This window comes from Astatotilapia calliptera, chromosome 6 (assembly GCF_900246225.1).
Source record: "Astatotilapia calliptera chromosome 6, fAstCal1.2, whole genome shotgun sequence".
Lineage (NCBI taxonomy): Eukaryota > Metazoa > Chordata > Actinopteri > Cichliformes > Cichlidae > Astatotilapia > Astatotilapia calliptera.
This window is the reverse complement of record NC_039307.1, coordinates 3,405,724-3,425,858: the sequence shown is the minus strand read 5'-3', so window position 1 is coordinate 3,425,858 and position 20,135 is coordinate 3,405,724. Positions and strand designations below refer to the sequence as shown.

General features: G+C 43.0%; 1 protein-coding gene across 4 annotated transcripts in view; it reads left to right on the top strand.

Moving 5' to 3' along the window:
* LOC113023576 (potassium voltage-gated channel subfamily KQT member 5-like) overlaps nucleotides 1-17,546 on the top strand; it is a 135,153-nt gene extending 117,607 nt beyond the window's left edge. Inside the window, exons 9-15 of one of the 4 annotated variants that reach the window (XM_026169697.1) lie at nucleotides 2,308-2,334; nucleotides 6,023-6,246; nucleotides 9,213-9,318; nucleotides 10,964-11,095; nucleotides 11,234-11,341; nucleotides 13,888-14,014; nucleotides 14,680-17,546. In XM_026169697.1, coding sequence (XP_026025482.1) covers nucleotides 2,308-2,334; nucleotides 6,023-6,246; nucleotides 9,213-9,318; nucleotides 10,964-11,095; nucleotides 11,234-11,341; nucleotides 13,888-14,014; nucleotides 14,680-15,924 — 1,969 coding nt within the window. In that variant the 3' untranslated portion in view covers nucleotides 15,925-17,546. Of the gene's footprint in view, nucleotides 1-2,307; nucleotides 2,335-6,022; nucleotides 6,253-9,212; nucleotides 9,319-10,963; nucleotides 11,096-11,233; nucleotides 11,342-13,887; nucleotides 14,287-14,679 lie in introns of those variants that run through there. The other 3 variants (XM_026169698.1, XM_026169699.1, XM_026169700.1) reach the window with 3 other exon arrangements.
* Nucleotides 17,547-20,135: the final 2,589 nt, after the last annotated feature.

The window sequence follows — 20,135 nt, the reverse complement described above, 5'->3', positions numbered from 1 at the left end:
CCACATGGGTTCAATTGGCACAATAATGTTTTTATTTAAATGAAAGTCAAAATGACAGGTCATCACAGTGTGATGGCACGTGCTGTGGGAAATGACTGGTATCGTCCCAAACAGCACATGATAAAAGCAGAAAAGCTGCCCTTAAAAGCTCGCCTCACTTCATGTTTTAGTATTGGCATTTATGAGTTTTATGCACTTACATTTAAATACTCTGTTTAAAATTATCCACAGTTCTGTGATATAATCCAGGCATCTAACCAAGCTGCTAAACGTTAATACTCGAGCTAGTTATGCACCTTGAATTATAGAAATGGGGAGCTTTTCTTCTTTGGTTAAAGAACATTTTTAAAATTTTATGATTTGTGCATTTTTTGGTATCCATCCTAAACACCCTGCAAACACCCAGTGATTGGGGTTTGTTTTCCACCCCTCCTATGTGCTTTTGAAAGCCATCTGTGGAGCCTGGAAATATTGGGACAGCTATCTGCAATGTATACAATAAATGCATTGCAGATGGTTACATATAATGTACAGTTATAGCTTTATGATTACTTTATTTAAAGGAGTAATGTGTGAAACATGCAGTCCTTAAGTCACTTTCTTCTCTCGCTGCTGCTTTAGTGTGCATGAACCTGCATGTTTGTAGTGAGTCTGCTGTTTGTTAAGGCTTCCACCATCAGGCCTCTTATTGATCGATGTGTTGCGGCCTTCAAATCCTCTGCACTTGTGAAAGAAACAGCTGCTGGCAAAGCTTGTGATGCAGAAATCTCCCTATCATGCTGAACACATTGGTGCGTTTGCAGGTTTTAGCTCCTCGGTTATAAATCATGTATAACTTGTATTTTAATGAATTCCTAAAGCTCACATCATCACGACTTCAACTGGAGAGTAAAGGAGTTTTTAAACATGCTGAGTGTGTCATTCATCACTGTGGACATAAACTTTGCATTTATGATGTTGCCGTTAAAGAAGAATTCGCATTTGCCGTTAACACTACTGCTGAGGCCGCGCTAACTTTACACGCTGAAAAGGTTTGCAAAGCAAAAGTAAACATAGAAATCAGCTGCCTGGAAAAGCCTCGGTGCTAAGTATATGAGGCACAACCTGCATTACCCAACATGAAGCGCATCCAGCAGGTTCACTGTCCAGTACATGTCAGGGTGTGCTTTATAAACTGGTTTTTTGGTTTTCATTAAGCCAAACGAGTTCATGTTATTATGTGGAATAATGCATTCACTTCACAAAAACTTTGACACTTATTGGGTCTGGATCTCCTGCTAGTTGGACTAACCTCATCCTCACCTAGGAGGTGCCAGGATATGTCCTGGTTAGATACCTGAACCACTCTAGCTGGCTCCTGTTCATGTGATGGAGAAGCAGCTCTAAGCAGAGTCCTTCCTGACTTACTGAGCTCCTCATGCTCCATCCAGAGTCTTGCCACCCTTCGAAGGAACCTCATCTGAACTCTAAACCCTGAACTCTGAACTCTAAACCCTGCCCCCTTGGCTTTGCCTAGAAATTCTAGAACATAGGTGTCAAACTCTGGCCCGCGGGCCAAATTTGGCCCGCAGCCTAATTACATTTGGCCCGCGAAGCCATACCAAATTACTATTAGAGCTGGCCTACTGGTATTATACAGCTAATATATATGTCGTTTAGTATTAGGCTTTGCTTGTTCCATATTCAGTTTTTCAGCAAAACTTGTTTGAGTCCATAACAAAAGATTCATTCTTATATCTGGAGGAAGATTTTTCAATAAATATTAATGTTAGCCCGCGACTTTGTTCCAGTTTTGAATTTTGGCCCACTGTGTATTTGAGTTTGACACCCCTGTTCTAGAAGGTTATGACCAGTATTAATGACCAATGGCAACCTGGCAGAGGGCAGCTTCCACTGTGCCCAGGTCCAAATTATTTCTGGTAGTGTGAACCAGGCTCTCACTGCGGTTGTGCAGAAAATGATCGTCCTGTAATAATGGGTTAGATACCCAATATTCCTTGGTCTTGGAATAGACCAAGCTGCAAAATAAAAAATGATGCACTGTATTACCTTGCAATAACATTGTAATTTTGACCAAAAAAGACTGTTCACTGTGGTAGATTACATAACTTACCATACAAAAATTGATGCAAGACAAAGTGGAAAATATTAGTTAAACTCTCTTTAATACAACATATGAGATTTCTAATAAATGGGCTAAAACTTGCAAAAGCACCAGTATTTTGATATAAGCACTGTACTATTACTGAAGTTTTATGAAAAGATGTGTTCTCAAATATCTTTCCTTTTCTGATCTGTCTGCTGCAGGAAGGAGCAGGGAGAGTCGACCACAAGGTTTGTGACTGTTTGACCTTCGCTGTGTTACGTAGTGTTGTAAGTCCATGACTTGGAAATAGGGCTGGGCGTCAAATCAGAGAATGTATCAACAAAGCTGATGCGGCGCAGTACCACGTGTAACCACTTGGGAAATTTACCTGAAAATAACTGAGTGCCTGAATTTTATTTTCATGGCTTTTTCTTCTTGTTTTTAGTCAAATGTTTGTAAGTACTTGAGTTTTTAGATTACCTTGAAAAGTTAGCTTTAGATTTTAGAGTTTCTAACTCCTGCCTGTAGATCAAAGATGAATGACGGCTATAAGATACACCTCAACAATGTTATGAAGGGGGAATCAATCTATAGAGGCCGAAATGGTTTTATGTATCAGGCTATAAATGTGTTTATTTCTGCTGTACAGCCGGACTTCTTGAACACCGGTTGTTAGAGGAACTGATGTTATTGTGGCACTTCTTTTTCAAACTTCATCTGCACTTTGCAGCTCACTCATTAGTGATTCTCCATGGCCACGCCCATATTTACTTTCTATTCTAATGACGTGTCATCGCCTTTAGGACAACTTAGCTACACCGGATGTACCTTATGTTGCATGACATCAAAAATGTGGTGCAGCTTTTATTTTTATCACTCACTTAAATTCAGTCGAAGGTACAAAGCATTTCCTGCAATGCTCTAATGCAAACGAATGAGCGCTGGGAAATCAGCAGCAAAGCTGAAGAAGTTCTGTTAATACACTCGTGATCTGCATCGTTATGTTCAAACAATGGCCGGCCGTCTTTGAGGGCTCTTTCCGCCACACTTCTGTGCGACCTGCATGGTCACCCAGACAGAACAGGTGCCCTAACAGGAGCTGAAGGCCATAAGGGTGATGATGTGTTGCCTGGAAAAGCAGCCACTTTTACACAAGCACTCTGTATGACTCACTGTTTTGACTTTCTGTTTGGTGCTGTTTTTTCTTTTTATTGCTTTTTCTCTCCAAAAGAGAAAAAATAAAATCATTTACACACCGCGTTCACTACACACAAAGGCAAAAACACACACACAACATTTTTCTCATGCTTTAAACCATCCTCTTGCCTGAGGTATCTATTACACACTTATTACAAATGTTATTCTGTGTGATAATGTCCTAATATTGCTTAATTTTGTAATGAAATCAGTGCTCCTGATGTTTCTCTTTGAGCCAATGCATTTATAGACTCATTTGGGGAGGGCAGTGTGCAGGGCAGTGGAGGCTGTGTGATGTAATATGTTGTGTTTGCAGTTATGAAACACTGAGTAAATGTTTGTCTGCAAACCACCGCTGCGAACTGAAGGCAGGCGTGCTTTCTTTTTTTTTTATATTACTCTTTCCCTTTGAACCTGGTTTATGAAATACACCACAATGTAGAAAAGGTGATGGAGGTTCTGCAAAACCCCCAACTCTATTTATGTCTCTACTGCAGAGCTAGAGAGGAGGGATTAAACGCCACACTGTGCAGTCAGTGCAGAGCTGCCTTGCTTTATTAACAGAATCAGTATATATGAGAAAAGGCAGTGAGGAAACCAAAACATTACATGGGAAACAAAAATGGATTTGCATGTTTATACCTTCAGTAAACCCACACGACTGTGTAAAGCTCCCTGTCCGCTCACTGGTGATTCAGGCACTTGTTGCCATGGCCCAGCTGAATTCACATAGTTAAATGAGGGATATCGGCATGAACTGTGTGACTCACCAAATTGCAGCCTTTTTCAAACGGTCCTGTAGATGTTCATTTTCTCTACTAAGCTCAATTTGCCTCCGTTCTGCTGCTTCTAAATGTCAGTGGTCGACAAATTGAAACTCCAGCGGTAAACGTATTACTTTGTACTTCCTAGACTTCATGCATACAGTCCTGCAAAGGTTCATCAATCAGTTATTCTGCAGAGCTTACACTAAGAAAGTGGTGTTTAGATGCACGAGGGTTTAAGACAGAAAGATTTTCTCTCATCTGTTTCTGCTTCATGTAACACATCACCGTGTGTCTATCTCCCCTTGGTTTTTAGTAAAAATCATAGTAATAAACAGAAGCTACTGAGGAGGTGTACTGCTCGGAAACATAGGTACACAGCATCTCTGCTCCCTGTGACATGAAGTTTTTCTTTGGGAATGCTGACTAATTCTTGGTGCATGGGTATCTGTAGGAGGCTGTGCAGCCTCAGAGAGAGCAGAGTCAGAAAACCCTGCAGGGAGACATCAGTCGCCTTCATAGTAACACACTATCTGCCTTTTGTTTGATATTTGCCTGAGCAATGCGCTATTTGTGCCTGTTGTGATTTTGGTTTTTAACTGTCAGGTCATTAGTCTGTGCCAGGTTTCGTTCTCAGCAGCAGCTCCTCTGAAATAACTAATTAGCTTTTTCTCTGGATGTAGTGAGATTGAAATTACCGTGTGTGTGTGTGTGTGTGTGTGTGTGTGTGTGTGTGTGTGTGTGTGTGTGTGTGTGTGTGTGTGTGTGTGTGTGTGTGTGTGTGTGTGTGATGCACCGTCAACATTTTCTTCTTCACTCACCTCCTTGTATTCCACCTAAACGATAAACCGCGCTTCATTCACCAGAACCCACACAGACATCTCAGGTACCATCCCCTCCACCGGTGAGAAGCATTGCTTCTTATTGCTAGCCACCTAACAGCTATGAGACTCTCAGTTACTTCTTACATCATGTGCTCTGATTTCTAACGAGGGATACGAGTCAGAGTCGGTACAAAGTCTCGAGGGCCTCACTGCCACTCGGCACAGTCAGCAGTGAGCAACACTAGCTAACGTTAGCTTAGAATCAGAACCTAGCATGCAACATTTTCCTGATGACTTCACGGGCTCAGTCATTAGTGTCAAGTCACGTTGAGACTAACAAGTGAGATCATGACGTTCATTTTACAAGTTATTAGAAAGGAGGATTATGCAGATGCACTCGTTGGCTGATAACGTCTTAATGAAATCATTAGCCATCCTGTTGACTTTCTCAGACTATTGAGTTTAAGAGTAAGAATTTACTGAGACGAATCAACACATTCATGACCAAAATCCACTGATTTGGTGACAATAAGAAGAACACAGACTTCTGTTTAATCCTCTGCAGCATGTAAATGATGCACGGCTGACGCCTGCGAACGGCTTTGCATGCTGTCATTCTGCATAAACACAGGATCTGTCACTCGCTAATTATCTCCACACCTCATGGTCCTGCCTGTTCACACTCTGCAGGTAATTCTTATGAATTTTCATCCATAAACTCACACTTTTATATAAAAACATGCGATACATTTAATATAACTGTGCGACACCCGCTGGCTCTTTTAATGATGTGTAAACGAATTGGTCACACAAGACGGCATACTGTGCACACTTGCAGGAACAAACCACCAGCATCATCACACAGCTGAAGCTTCATATCTAACCAAAGCTTGCATTTTGTCTAAAGCATCTGCTGCAATGCATGCTGGTCTGTCTCCATCCTGTCCTGCAGCCCTTATACTAAATGGATGGCTGCCATGTTCAGCAGTTTATGAAGGAACACTTTTCCAGGATAACTTTTTGCTATCATGAAAATCATTTATCGCTCAAACATGTTGACCTCTTTGTCATTTCCACCCCACTTCACTTCCTTCTTCTTTCCCCTTCTCGCTCCAATCTCCCTCTGTACTACTTTTCATCACTAATTTCAGCCAGAAGTTGAGTTTTAAGGAGCGGGTGAGGATGGCGAGCCCCCGAGGTCAGAGCATCAAGAATAGGCAGACGTCATCAGTGAATGACAGGCGCTCTCCGGTGGCTGACGCTGGCACAGAGGGCACCAGTCCCGCCAAGGTTCAGAAGAGCTGGAGCTTCAACGACCGCACGCGGTTCAGACCGTCGCTCCGCCTCAAGAGTCAGTCCCGCTCCACCACTGATGGTGCGTGTGCCATTCTGCTTTCACTGCCGGTATTTTATATCAGTGTGGATTATTAACAAAGCAAAATCACCTGTTTTAGAGTCTGGCTTCTGGCCTCCACCCTGCTGGCTTTTTAGTGGTGGCTTATAAATGCTAAGTAACATATTACCGTACCAAAACTGAAGACGGCCTTCTTGGTTTCATCATCTCCTCTCTATTATCATGGAGTCTTTAACTTGAGGTGCCCGTTGTTGTGTTTTTGCGTTATATAAATAGTACTGGACAAAACTGCTTTTCCTGTGAGGGGGAAAAAAAAGATGTTAGAATTTTTTCCATTTAAATTTTGAAATGTCTCAATGTCTTTTTTTGTTCAGAGCAGGTCTAATAACTTATTTTAGCCATTAGGCTACATTCACTGCTGCTCATTGTGTGCTGTCAAAGTCAAAATCGGCCAGTTTCAGTCATGCGGGATTAACAGGAAGTGAGTAACCTCTCCAAACAGCTGCTCTTGCTCTTCCTTGAGTGCCACATTTAAAGAAAGGTGTTCCTGAGATATAAAAATAAGCACAACTGCCCCAACCTCACTGCTCATATTTAACTGACTCTCGATCCAGCTCATCAGAACTGGTTTGGCTCACTAATGACGCAGCGGAGTGGAGGAATGCTGATGGCTGCTGTGCTCCCTTTCTTTGGCCTAGCAGTGCCGGCCTGGCGAGTCCTCCTGGGTAACGGCCAGTTGGTGGTTGTGGGCGGACTGATGGATAGATGGAAGGTGGGGGTGGTGAGCTCCAGGAGCCATATGGGGTGTCAGAGCCGTCCAGCTGGCTGAGGCCTGCTGGTGGAGAGGAATCATTAGCCAAGCTAGCCAAAACCAAACTGGTTGGCTGGTTAGCCACGCTGCGTCTGATCGCTGACATGTTGGCTAAGTGAGACATTAGAGGATGGGAAACATCTCCCTTCCATTCTGTCTTAATTAGAAATGAAACCAGGAATTATTTTAGTGGAAAGTTTTTTTTTAATGGAGCAAATCATTAATCAGCACTGTTTTTCATCAGCAGCAGGTATTTTAGTATTTAGTATTTATTTATTTATTGTCATTGTCAAGAACAATGAAATTGCGTTTGGGGCTTCCATACAACCCAAAAAAAAGAAGAAAATAATAAATACCCCTTAAAACCCAAGTGTACATATTTAACCCAGTGTGACTCCAATGCAATAAGACAATCCTTAGCAATAATGTTCGTAGAAATTCAGACAAAGACCTGAGAAACATGACAAAATACAACAATGCAACCCATTCAATATTATTGTACTGTGAGATATGATATCAGATATGATAGTTATCTATTTAAGAAAGGGGGGGGGGCAGGAGGGGGAAGAGAATAAAGATATGATGCACCAATGCAGACCAGTTCATTGCTATTAAGAAGTTGGATATGGTTATTGTCCGTGAGAGGGGGGCAGAGAGTTCAGGAGCCTCACAGCCTGTGGATACAGGCTGTTGGCCAGTCTGGATGTTCTGGCCTGTATAGACCTGTACCTTCTCCCTGAGGGCAGCAGATGGAAAAGGTGGCGCGCAGGGTGATGTTGGTCCCGCAGGATACTGTGCACCCTCCTCAGACAGCGAGTGGGGAAGATATTACTGATCTCTGGCAGACTTGTTCCAATAATTCTGCCAGCTTCTTTCACCACCCGCTGGAGTGCTTGCTGATCGGCCTTGGTGCAGCTGGGGAACCACACTAGAGGTCTGACAAAACCCACATACTGTGGAGTAATCTGTGGAGTAATCGATCCTTTCCTGAGGTCATCTACAGTGTTTAGTTCAACAGAACACATCAACGGCATTAACCCTGTGCTTACCTCCTCAGGGTGCTCAGGGTTCCTGCTCCATTTGGAAAATCAAAATGAAGTCTTTCTAAACCTTTAATGCTTTATTACCCCATGACACTAAGGTGAATCTCTGGATTTTGGACAGCTTTGATCTGTGCTTTAAACTATTTAGACTCCAGATTTTCCACCAGCTCACAGAGATCCCCACGGCCCAGCAGAGGCGTGTAACTACAAAGTGAAGGTCAATGGATTAGTAAGCTGTGTTGAGCTTAAAGTCCGAGTTTAGTCTCTTATGAGTCTTGAGTCACTTTTTACCTGTTACATCGAGGTGGTAACTTATTCTGAAACTAAACAGTGACCTGGTGATGAGCAGGTTTTGTTTAGAGTTTCTGTCTAAAAACAGCTGGAATTGTCCAAAACTACAAAAACTACCAGGGTCAAAAGTATTTGTCAGATGTTCTTCAGCAGGAGTGATGCAAATTTGAAGTTGTTGTCATATTGGAAGACAAAGCTATTACCCAAACCTGGTTTTGCCTGCTGACTGCTTGATGTTTTCTTCTTCACATATCCTTCTTTCGTCTAGTGGTGCAACGGATCACAGTTGATCCGTAATCCAAACTGATCCCACTCCACAGTGCGCATGGTGGGTCTGTCAAGCGATAGTTATGGCCAGTGCTAGCGGTCCAAGTGGAGGAGCAGAGGAGTTTGCGGTACTTAAGCAGCCCTTTCATGCCCAGTCCGACCGGGCTAAAGCTAATACAAAAGCTATTGGGGTGTTTCGCTGCAGACGGGAGGCTGTATTCCGTTGTGCAAAACAAGGGGTTTAAACTATGATGCACGTGCTTGAGCCACGCTATGATATCCCGTTGTGCGTCCACTTTAGTGACAAGATCGTACCCAGGCATGTATGAGCAGGAAAAGATTTAAGTTATGGCTGAACTGTCCCAGGCATCTTCTGTTGCCCAAATGGATGGATCTCCAGGGCAACGGAAAGCTACGTGACCGTGTGTTAGTGTGTTTGAGCAGTAAGACTAACACGGCTCACTGCAATCTGTTGTTTGTGTGGATGCAAAATGTTCTCATTGGCATAAAGTGACTTCATTGCTATCACAGAAATAAATAATCCTCCTTTTCTGCGCCTCTCTTCCAAACGGCAGACTCCAACATTACAGCGGAGGACGGTTTTGATGAGAAGGGCTGTCACTGCGACATCTCAGTGGAGGACTTGCAGCCCTCGGTCAAGTCTGTCATCCGAGCTGTCAGGTGAGACAGAGGAAATGAGACTTCCTCTTTCAGTCTAACTTCTGCTGCAGTTTTCCGTGACCCAGGCTGCAGGCAAACTAACCCTGATTGCGGCCAACCCCCCGCCGTCTTCTGATTGAGCTCAGGGGATTAAAGTGACCGGATGGTTGTTATTTCTGTTAGTTTATTTTTGGATCATCAGGAAATATGGTTAGTGGGAGGATTAAAAGCTGTGTAAGGTGATCGTGTCACAAGGAAACAAGAGTAGACATGTCTTCATGTCCTTCGTGTCCTGAAAGAACTAAAGAGCCTGTTAGATGCAAGGTCATCATACGTTCCTGACCAGCAGGAGTTGAATAAAAGTTAAAAGCAGCTCAGTGTTTGAATTATTAAATATATAATAACTAAGACTATAATGCTGAAGCTTCTATGGCTCCATGTGGTGAACGAGCTCCTTAACAAGACACCTCATGTTGGTTTTTCTTTTAGTTTTTACTTTATGAGCATCGACAGACTTTCAGTTTTATCAAAGAACAATAATAAACATCAGTGGTTCACCTCATCCCTTTATCCAGCTTCCACATATAAAGTGAACTGGCTGTCACGCATCACTTTGTGGACACAGACAGGTGTGAAAATAGTGACACAGCCACATCAGTCACGATAGCCTTCACTAAAGGCTACAACTTTAACGTAGGTACCTGCTGTATTTACAAAATTATGTAGGATCAAAAATGCTGGAAATACAGCAAATAAACATCAGTGCGCTTCAAAGGCTTGTATTCTGAAAATATTAGCTTCATTAAATATGCTTCAGTTATTGTGCAAAGAAAAGTGTAAATTCACTAATCAAATGTCCTACGTGCCAAACTCGAGGCCACTGAGGGGCCAAGAAGCTAAACAGACGTGCTCACTTCCATGGCACCTGCAAGCTAACGAGCTTCCTTACGCAGAACGCACCCAAAGGAAAACTAATGTTCAAGCCCATAGTAGAGTTTTGTGTATGCACTCACTCACAACAGTCTCACATTCTGAGGTACATTCTGAAACCACATGACAGCACAGAGATGCGAAGGTAAGTCAGGGGTACGGCAAATTCAGGAAGTCACTAAATGAGATTTGCAGCTGCAGCAAAAATGTTCTTTGAGTCAAATCTAACAATAGCAGAAGCCAGGTATGCCATTCACCTCATAACTTGTCACTTGTACATTTTTATATGCATCACATTTCGTGTCAGAAGGCTCAGTGGTATGTACATGTAAACTACATCATCGGGACCTCCTGTTTTGCTCTATGAAATGATGCTGGCTGAGCATCTTATTAAATATTTTTGATATTTTGAAGCATTCACATGGACCAAAACTGTATATCGGAAGGCTGTGACAATATAATCCAGCATGTTTTCATTGTTTCCGACCCCTTTGACTCTCCACTTTCAGCCACGTTCCCTTGAATTCAGCCTCACTGCTCTTTTTCTGAGAAAGTGATTGTTCTGAGCGTTTGAAATGCTGTGAACAAACAGGTCGACACATTAAAAGCACCATTAAGCACTATCAAAATAAATGCAGGCTTTAATTTGTTTACATTAGCTCAGGCTGGCAGTGTCACGGCTGGACCACAGCTCCCCCTTCTGGTGAATTTATGAACTTCTGTGCTGTTCATGCAGGATCATGAAGTTTCATGTAGCCAAGAAGAAGTTTAAGGAGACGCTGCGTCCGTATGATGTGAAGGACGTGATCGAACAGTACTCTGCCGGTCACCTGGACATGCTGTGCCGCATCAAGAGCCTGCAGACCAGGTAGGACGGACATTGTACTGCAAAAGATCTGCATGTGTGTATGCATTCCTTATACATGCATGGGTTTATCTCACGCTGTTTTTTTCTTTTTGCAGTTTGTGTTTTTGCATGTTTGTACCTGTGTTTGCTTCTCTCCAGGCTGGACATGATAGTAGGCCCACAGCCCCTGAGCAGCCGAGCCAAGGCCTTTTCCTCCCCCTCCCTGTCTGTCTATTACAGCCAGGGGAGGAAGAACTCCACCCAGGGGTCAGAATTCCCCCAACTTACTCAATCTACCCACCTACTCTGTCATTCGCATGTCACATGGGTTCAGTTCACTCCTCAGTCGCACAATTCAGGAGCTGGTTTGTTGTCAGAAACGTGAAGGAAAACATAAAGTGCGGCCTCATTTATCAACCATTCGTTAGTCCAGCATACCTGACCGCCCCTTCATGGAGAAGTGATGGCAATGAGGTTTACAAAACATGCACTCGGGACAATTAGTACAACTGTTGAGTTCATTTTTTGCTAGAAAGAGAGAGCATATTTGCCCCCATATTGGCTTCCCTTCATTGGCTTCCTGTTAAATCCAGAATCAAATTTAAAAGGCCCCATTTTATTTTAATGACCTTATAGTACCATATAAACCCATTAGAGCACTTCCCTCTCAGACTGCGGGCTGACTTGTGGTTCCTAGAGTATTTAAAAGTAGAATGGGAGGTAGACCCTTCAGCTTTCAGGCCCCTCTTCTGTGGAAACTCCCAGTTTGGATTCTACTTTTAAGATTAGGCTTAAAACTTTCCCTTTGACAAAGCATATAGTTAGGTCTGGATCAACTGATCCATAGAAACCGGCAGTTGCTGAGCCTGGCTCACCAGAGATAAAATAGAGAAATGGATGGTGTGCAGCGTGCATGTCTAAGGACTGCGGGGACCTCCTTTGTAGATGGTGTTGAGTGGCTGACGAGTACATAATACTATACTTCAGCTGTGCCAACATCTCACTTCTGATTTTGGACAGGCAAAGACCCTCTTGATCCAAAATTCACTTAGTAGCACTGCTTGGAAACTTTTATGAATGAACCTTGTTTTCACTGCTCACCAGGACATTAAACTATTTTTATGTGTACAGTTTTCACATTGAAGAACAATTACAAACACAGCTCTATAAATCCCAAACTCAAAGGATTTCAGCTTACCATTTAACAATGATGTAAGCCCCTGAAGCATGCTGTGTGTCCTAAGAGACTGGCAGGTTTGTCAGGAAGGGGACAGATGAAGCCTAAATCAGCTTGAGTTGACACATAGTGCAGTACAGTACTACTCCTTCCAGTCCTCCATAAAACTGATAGATTTGCTTGTCTTTGTTAATCAGGACCTTTACATTGCTGCCAGTGTTGTTTTGTTGCCTTTACCTTCACTTCTTGTTCCACATGTGCCACCCGAGGCTTTTAAGGAGAAGCGGTTGAAAGTTCGGGATTTGTCACCGCCTTTATATGCATGATAAATCCAAGTTGTCTGCAGGTTTTAAAAACGTGTAAGTTTGGAGCTTTTTTCCTCTGATGATTTGATAAATGAGGCCCCTGGTTGACGAGCTAAAGCCTGAATTAACTGAGCTTCGAGCCACACTCTGCTCCCACACACAAACACGTCCTGGATATATCTGCTACTAACCAGCCACTAACAGATCTCTTAAGTAAATTGACTTCTGTTCTGGGAAAGGAGTTTGCAATGTGATGCTAACATGTTTTAGACACACTCCAATCACACACCAGAAGGTTTCACCTGTCATTGCTGTTGCAACACTGCCCCCTGCTGATGCTGTGTGCACTCTGTTGCTGCAGATGAGCCAATCCGACTTGCAAAGGGTGGAGGGCCTGTCAACATGCTTCTTTTTTTTTTTTTAAACACATCTCGTAGTCACGAGTAGAGTCTAACACAGGTCAGCAAGCTCCAGCCACAAATAACTTCAACCTGCCATGACCTCACTGTAATATATGAAAAACATCTGTAAGATTAGAATAGAGAAAGCTGTAACAGTCCTTAAATTTACGCAAAATGTTTTTGTTTTTTTTAGTAAAATGTTTAAAATGTTACATGGAGGCTGGTCTTGTCTATATTTGGATCCAGTCCACAATTACAATCCCCAGATCGTCTACATTTGATCTGCATGTTTCATATTCAAGAGGAGCGTGAATCATTCGGTTCCTGCCCATCTTATCCTGAATTACATTTCTTATTTGAAATTGGACTGATTTACAATGAACGAGTGTCGTAAATCTTCTCGCTTCCTCCTGTAAAAATACAGTTTTAGAATCCAGATCTAACTTCCCGGTGTAGTGCTCGATCCCCTTTTCTTCTAGCATGATTTAGTGGTGACATACAGGGTGTCCACACCTGACTTTTTCTTCTTCCTTTTGGTGAACTCGTGATTGCATGATCTTGGCTCAGTTTTTCTGTGCTCTCTGTCAGCTTTAACACAAACAGACTTTATTAACCAGATCCCACAGAGCCTGACTGGATTTAGCATTTAGACATAAATATAATCATGTGTAAACCAAAATATAAGACTCTAATGTTTAGAGTCTGAAATAAAAAGTTGTATTGTTAATTGGTAAAATGTAATCTGGTTGGTAATGTTTGGAAGTGTGAAGTCCAGTGAGGAAGAATAATCTCTCGTGTTTGGATTTGTTTTATTCGGGGAAAGGTTTACTTTAGATAAACGGTTCTAATTTTCCTTCCTTTTGTAGTCCTCCTTTGTACATTTTAAAATTAATATCTTATTGTGTTTGCTTGTATTTCTGTGCATTTCAGGGTGGACCAAATCCTTGGGAAGGGCCAAATTCCTCTGGATAAGAAGATTCGAGACAAGCTGCTCTCTGATGGCGATATACTGGAGGACATGAGCATGCTGGGTCGCGTCTGTAAGGTGGAGCGACAGGTCCGTCCTCTGGGTTTTGTTCTTAAAATTTCAGGAGGTTGAGAGGATCAGGGTTTTTGCTAATTGGAACTTCAGTGTTTGGATCCTTGCTGCCTCCGGTCCTCATTACGTACCCCAAAATGCCCCCAGTGTTTCTGGTCAATAAGACTAGAACAGCGCTACGTAAGTGCCAGTCCATCGACAGCAAACCAGCTAAATACAGTAAAATGTGATCCATCTCGACTGCGTTTAAGTTTCCTAAAGTTACAGGAAATAAACTTGTTGGTATTCCGGCTCTGTCCCGCTTCCAGTTTTTATGCAACATTAGACTAACTCAGCTAATCACATTCATCTCCAAACTGCTTATAAGACTAAAACATCTTACTGATCATTTTATTTTGGTATTTGTCACAATGGGTAGAATTCAAAACCTTATTAAGACGGCCCTGAATCACATTTTACTCTTTACAGCAAATTGATTTTTTTCAGGTGCACAAGTTGAAAGTGGCAAATGCATATGAATCCTAAAGCTTAAAACAAACATCTGGTAGAAAGCAAGATGCTGTTGAGGTAGCTATGAGCCCCCAGACCTGATTCTCAAGCATTCAAATCGACACTTAGAGCATCTGTACATTCTGCCAGATGTGGCGGTAGATCACTCCTTTATTCCTCTTCTCTGCTCACAGGTCCAGTCGATTGAGTCGAAGCTGGACTCCCTGCTCGACATTTATCGTCAGGTTCTGCGTAAAGGCTCGTCTTCGGCCCTCACGCTTTCCTCTCTTCCCCTCTTCGAGCTGGAACAGACTTCAGACTACCACTCCTCTGTCTTCAGCAAGGACATGTCCTGCTCCACCCAGGTCAGCAGCAGTGGAGCGCCGCCCACCAGCGGCTTCGTCACTCGCTCCTCCACCAGTTCTCATCTCTCGCAGGGAGGACTCCATCTCATCCTGGGGCCCCCCAACGAGCTCAACCTCAATCTCAATGCCCCCTCTTCCACGCCTCCCTCTGGCCTCGCATCATCCTCTTTCAGCCCATCGCCCCTGCCACATCATCATCACCATCGCCACCACCACCATCCCCAGGCTCAGGCCACCACACCTGAAAGTGGCACTGATGAGGCTATGGGTAGTTCTCCACCCATCCTCACCCCGAACAGTGTCAGCAGTTCAGGGGACAGAGGAGTAAGAGATGGTGGGTTTCCTCTTCTGGCGAGGCTTCCACCTCCACCCCCTCCTAGCCGAAGTCACGGCCCAGGCACTTTAGTGCGAACAGCCTCCATAGAGGTATCCCCTGACATAGAGGACTTTTGTGGAGGTCTTGGGACACAGATGGAGGACAGCGTTGTCGGGAAGGGCCTTGGGTTGGGGCTCAACAGATTGGGGCAGCAGCTCCAAGGGAACAGCAACAGCAGGCTTAGCACAAAGGAGGAGGGATCTTGGAGGAGACAAATGAGCTTGGAGCTGGAGCCCCTGGTGCCACCAGCGCTGGGCTGCTGCTCTGGGTCCAACGAGATGGACCGAGGATTGGGCAAGTCCATGTCAGTGCAGGATCTGAAGCAAGTAGCCCCCACCCATCACGGCCACAGCCTGTCATCTCCAAGCCCCAGTACAAGCAGTGACTCCCCCATTGGCTTCCATAGCTGTAGCCAAGATCCTGGGGGAGGAGGGGGCGGTACAGGCAGGAGGAGTGGAGGTGGGTGGGGTGAGGAGGACCTCTTTATCAGTGATAGAGACATTGAGACGCAGGGACTTGACTTCTTGTCACAGGGGTCTGCCGAGACTCCGACTTACTCCTCAGAACTCCTGAGGACAGGCGGCAGAGCCGGAGCAGGGACCCAGGGCTCAAACCGCAGTCTGGCCAGCGGTCACGCATCCTTGCCCTCTACTGGCAGCAACGAGTTGCTGAACATGCCACACGTACGGCTAAAATAGACCCAGCTACATGTCGGGAAGGCACACCAATCTCACCTCAAAAAGACGGTTTTTATCCTTTTTGGAGGGAAGTGGGTGGGTGGGAATATTACATGGGGTCTTCTTCTGTTTATATTCATGTTGATCCATTTGATAAGAATCACAGTATTTTCATACAGGCTGACCATATGACATATCATTGCATGAGTTTTGTTTTAAAGTGTGATTGACAAATCTGAGATAAGAGCCTGAGAAACGACAACAGAGACACCCAAAAACCTCCGCTGTTAAACTCGGGTTGATATGAGACCTTGACATACAGCATGGAGTGCATGCTTATTGTAAAGAGGTACAGAGATTTGAAAGGTACAGTTTGCAGTCGAGGGCATGGGCTCCTAACACTTATTGAAACCCTCTCTGAGAATGGCCATGTTCAGTGTATAAAAGCCACATTTTGTGTGTCTCCCATCAAACAAGACGTTTCCACACTGAAATGATGTTACATCACTACTGCCAGATGCATTCTTTCTTTCCCATCTTTAACCTCTTAAGATTCACAAGGTCATTGATGACATATCTTAGGTTTCGGTTTCTTAGCATTCAACCCATTTTTGAACATTTTCACCTGTTTGGAAAATGGAAAATCTTTTTATAGAAAAACTGTAATGTGGAAATGAACAAGACTTAATTCTGAGATGTAACGTCGTCTTTGTTTCTGGAAATTTGGCCTTGTGGCTAAAATAAGACCCAACTTTAACCATAATCTGTACAGGTAATCTGAAGTTAAGAGGGTAAATTTTATGAAACTAAAGCAATACGTTCAAAGGACAGAATTTAAATCATTTTAGTTTCAATCAAACCTTTAAAAAGAACTCTATTAAAAAGGAATATACCAGTGTAATGTGAATACAGGCAATACGATTTACGTTTTCATGCATGTTTTTTTTTTCCGTCTTTACAGCAAGAACAACAAATTTCTTGTGGTTTTAGGTTGTTGTCCTCAACACAATTTTGGAACTCTGTTTTATAAGGTGCAAGAAGACACAGGGAAGGTAGGGGAGGGGCCAGTTGCATTCAGAGATTTGATTGTCAGTAATTAAAATGAACAAATGGGCTCCTGTTTGTGCTTGTAGGGCCCCCCCAAAAAAGAAAAAATATATACACTGATGTATTGGAGCATAATGATGTTATCAAGTATTGTTATGTTAGTATAAGTACAGTTAGATTCTCTGTATGCATGAAGTCTAGGAAGTACAAAGTAATACGTTTACCGCTGGAGTTTCAATTTGTCGACCACTGACATTTAGAAGCAGCAGAACGGAGGCAAATTGAGCTTAGTAGAGAAAAATTATATTTTTGGACTGTTCAACCACAATCACTGACTGTATATAAGAGATGGACGTAGCTTCTAGATCTGAAAAGTGAAGTCAATGCAGAAGTGCCTTAAACCTGCATTCTTTTTGATGGCCAGCAGGGGGACACTCCCTTGGTTCAAAAAGAAAGCCCTGTTGTATAAACTGAGAAAGAAATGTCCCTGCTGCTCACTTCCTCGATGGGTTCATAGTTAACATCACTAGTTTCAAGTAAAATATTGTTCATTTTGTGAATCGTGATCCCTATTACTGTGCAGGACATAAAGCAGGTTTACAGGGTGAACATATGGGCATTAAGTGTCCCTCAGTTTCACCATCAGCTCCACCTCTGCTTTCAAAAACACCAAGATGGGAACCCCAAAAGTGCTTCATAGCAGGAAATGAGTAACCGATAGGTGAAAGCAGAGTGGCTACCTCCATCTTATATAGTCTTTGTTCACTTAAACTCAGATTCTTTTGGTGTCTTATTTTGAAACTTATAAAACCATAAGCTGCTACTCAGAGGTTCAGCGGGAAGAAAAGATATGCTTTATCACAAAGCCCAACTTTTGTGTACTTTGGGCTTTTTCCAAACACAACAGGTACATTTAAGTGTGGATTTTATCTTAAGTTGGGGAGTGGAACCACTCCTCACAACACCCTCTTCAAGCCGTTGGTCTACAAATGTTTCCTGCCCTACATATTTGTATATTCTTGTTTCCATGCCCCGCCCTCTCTCCTTGCTATTTGTGGGATCAGCCCAGGAGCTGGCGTTACAACAACAAAGTGATAGTCTGCCAAAAAAGTGATTCCTGATGTTTCAGTGTGTGTTTTATTTGTAATGTCTTTATTTATATTGATTAATAGACTTGAACAGGATTTTAAAAAGGAGTTTTACATAAAATAACAAAATGACCAGTTTTGCAAGTGTCTTTGTGACCATGTTGGTCTCTTAAAACGTCGCATAAGTCGTATTTGTTTCAACTACTGCTGCGCTCTTGACCAGATCACTCTTAAAGACATTTTTGATATCAATGAGATTTGTTAACTGGATAAATAAAGGATATATATGCATCTATTCTCTTCCACTTATCCTTACCAGGGTTACGGGGTGGGACTCTAGCCTGTGTCGTCTACCATAGGCGAGAGGCAGGATATGCCCTGGACAGGTCGCCAGTCTGTCGCAGGGCTAACGTGTAGGGACAGACAACCATTCCCACCTATGGGCAATTTAGAATGACCAATTAACCTAACCCCACAAACTGCATGTCTGTGGAGTGTGGGAGGAAGCTTGAGAACCCACACAAACACAGGGAGAAAATGCAAACGCCACACAGAAGGGTCCTGGCCAGATTGTGGAGTTGAGCTGTCTGAGGCAACAGTGCTAACCAGCACGGCACCGTGCGGCCCTACATATATAAACGCCAAAAACTCTGCAGCTTCTACCTTGTGGCAGGAATGCTGTTGTAGCTCAAGATGACTTGATATCATTCATGAGGGATACATGTTTTATATATTATAGGCTAACAAGTGATTTACAGTAGTTTAAATACAGGCAATCATTTTTTTGGCAGACGATCACTTTTTTGTCAACACCACCACCAATCCTCAGCCCGAGGTCATAGCTCACCATCTATTTGTTACCTTCTTTCAAATGCCCAGTTGTGTTTGAGGTTGAGTTCCCTGCTATTGGCTCAGGGAGTTATTTTTCTGGTCAGAATGAGTCTTTGGGGTTGACCAAGCATGAAGAGCCAACACAAATTGTTATTTCTGACCATTTCCTTGGATAAATTAAACCCCATGTTAAAAAATGTTGGTCTCTTTGATGGGTGGCCGTAAAACCCCTGAACTCAAATCATGTTTCAAAGGCATGCATGCAAGTTTGCTGTATGCACACGTGTACAGAGAAGAATGCCCATTCCCACCAGCAGCCAGTGAGGACGTCAACAGAGGTTACAAGCAGCGGCTGTTAACTTCACATCAATTATGCACCGACCGGTTGGTTTCCCTGCCGATCGCAGCCATGGATTGAAGAACATCTCAAATGTCATTACCTGGTTTAAGAGAATTGCTTAATGTCAGAACAGGTGTGTGACCTGGCAAAGCACTTTGTTTTGGTTCAGAAACACTGAAGGAAATGTTTCGACGTACGAGTTTTTCTTGTATCTGGCTTTTCTCCCGGCCTGTTCTTACATGAGGGAAGATTTTTAAACTCTTATTTAAAATCATGGTCAATGTTTGCTTTTTTTCTATACTCTGTGATGTGGGGATTATTTTTGCTTCCTGGCTACAGAATGTATAGTCGCTGAGTATTGACATTAAAACAAGAAAAGCAATGTCAAACCTCCTTGTTGCATGTTAGAGAATTAGATGCATTTGATACGGTTAAGTAGGTTTTTCTGGTACTTGGGAAAACTATTACAGCACAGCTAGATGCAGATCAGTTTTGGTGATTGGTCCACCTCTGGCTATCACAGGTAAAAACTGCCCATCTGGTCAATCTACATTTCTACCCTCACCTACAATTGTGGATCTGAGTGTCCCTGCCCGTGTGACACAGACAGGCTAAATAGCAGGGTAGAACGTGGACTGATCTATAGATGCATGACATAAAACACCTGAATAGATTCTGCAGATACCCCTTACCAAAAACCAGAAAAGTTTGAGGAAGTTTAGTTTGCTTTGAAGAATGGATTTTAATCTCCTTTGCATGAAGAGGCTGCCATATCCAAACCTATCTAGAAGTGATAATGAATGCTATGCCATCACTTGAGTTTAAAATCAAGGAGCCCAGCTCTGATATGAAGTCTACAAAATGTGCAGTACATCCAGTATACCGGTGCCTTGCTTGTATGGTACATATTGAGCTTTGAGTTAATT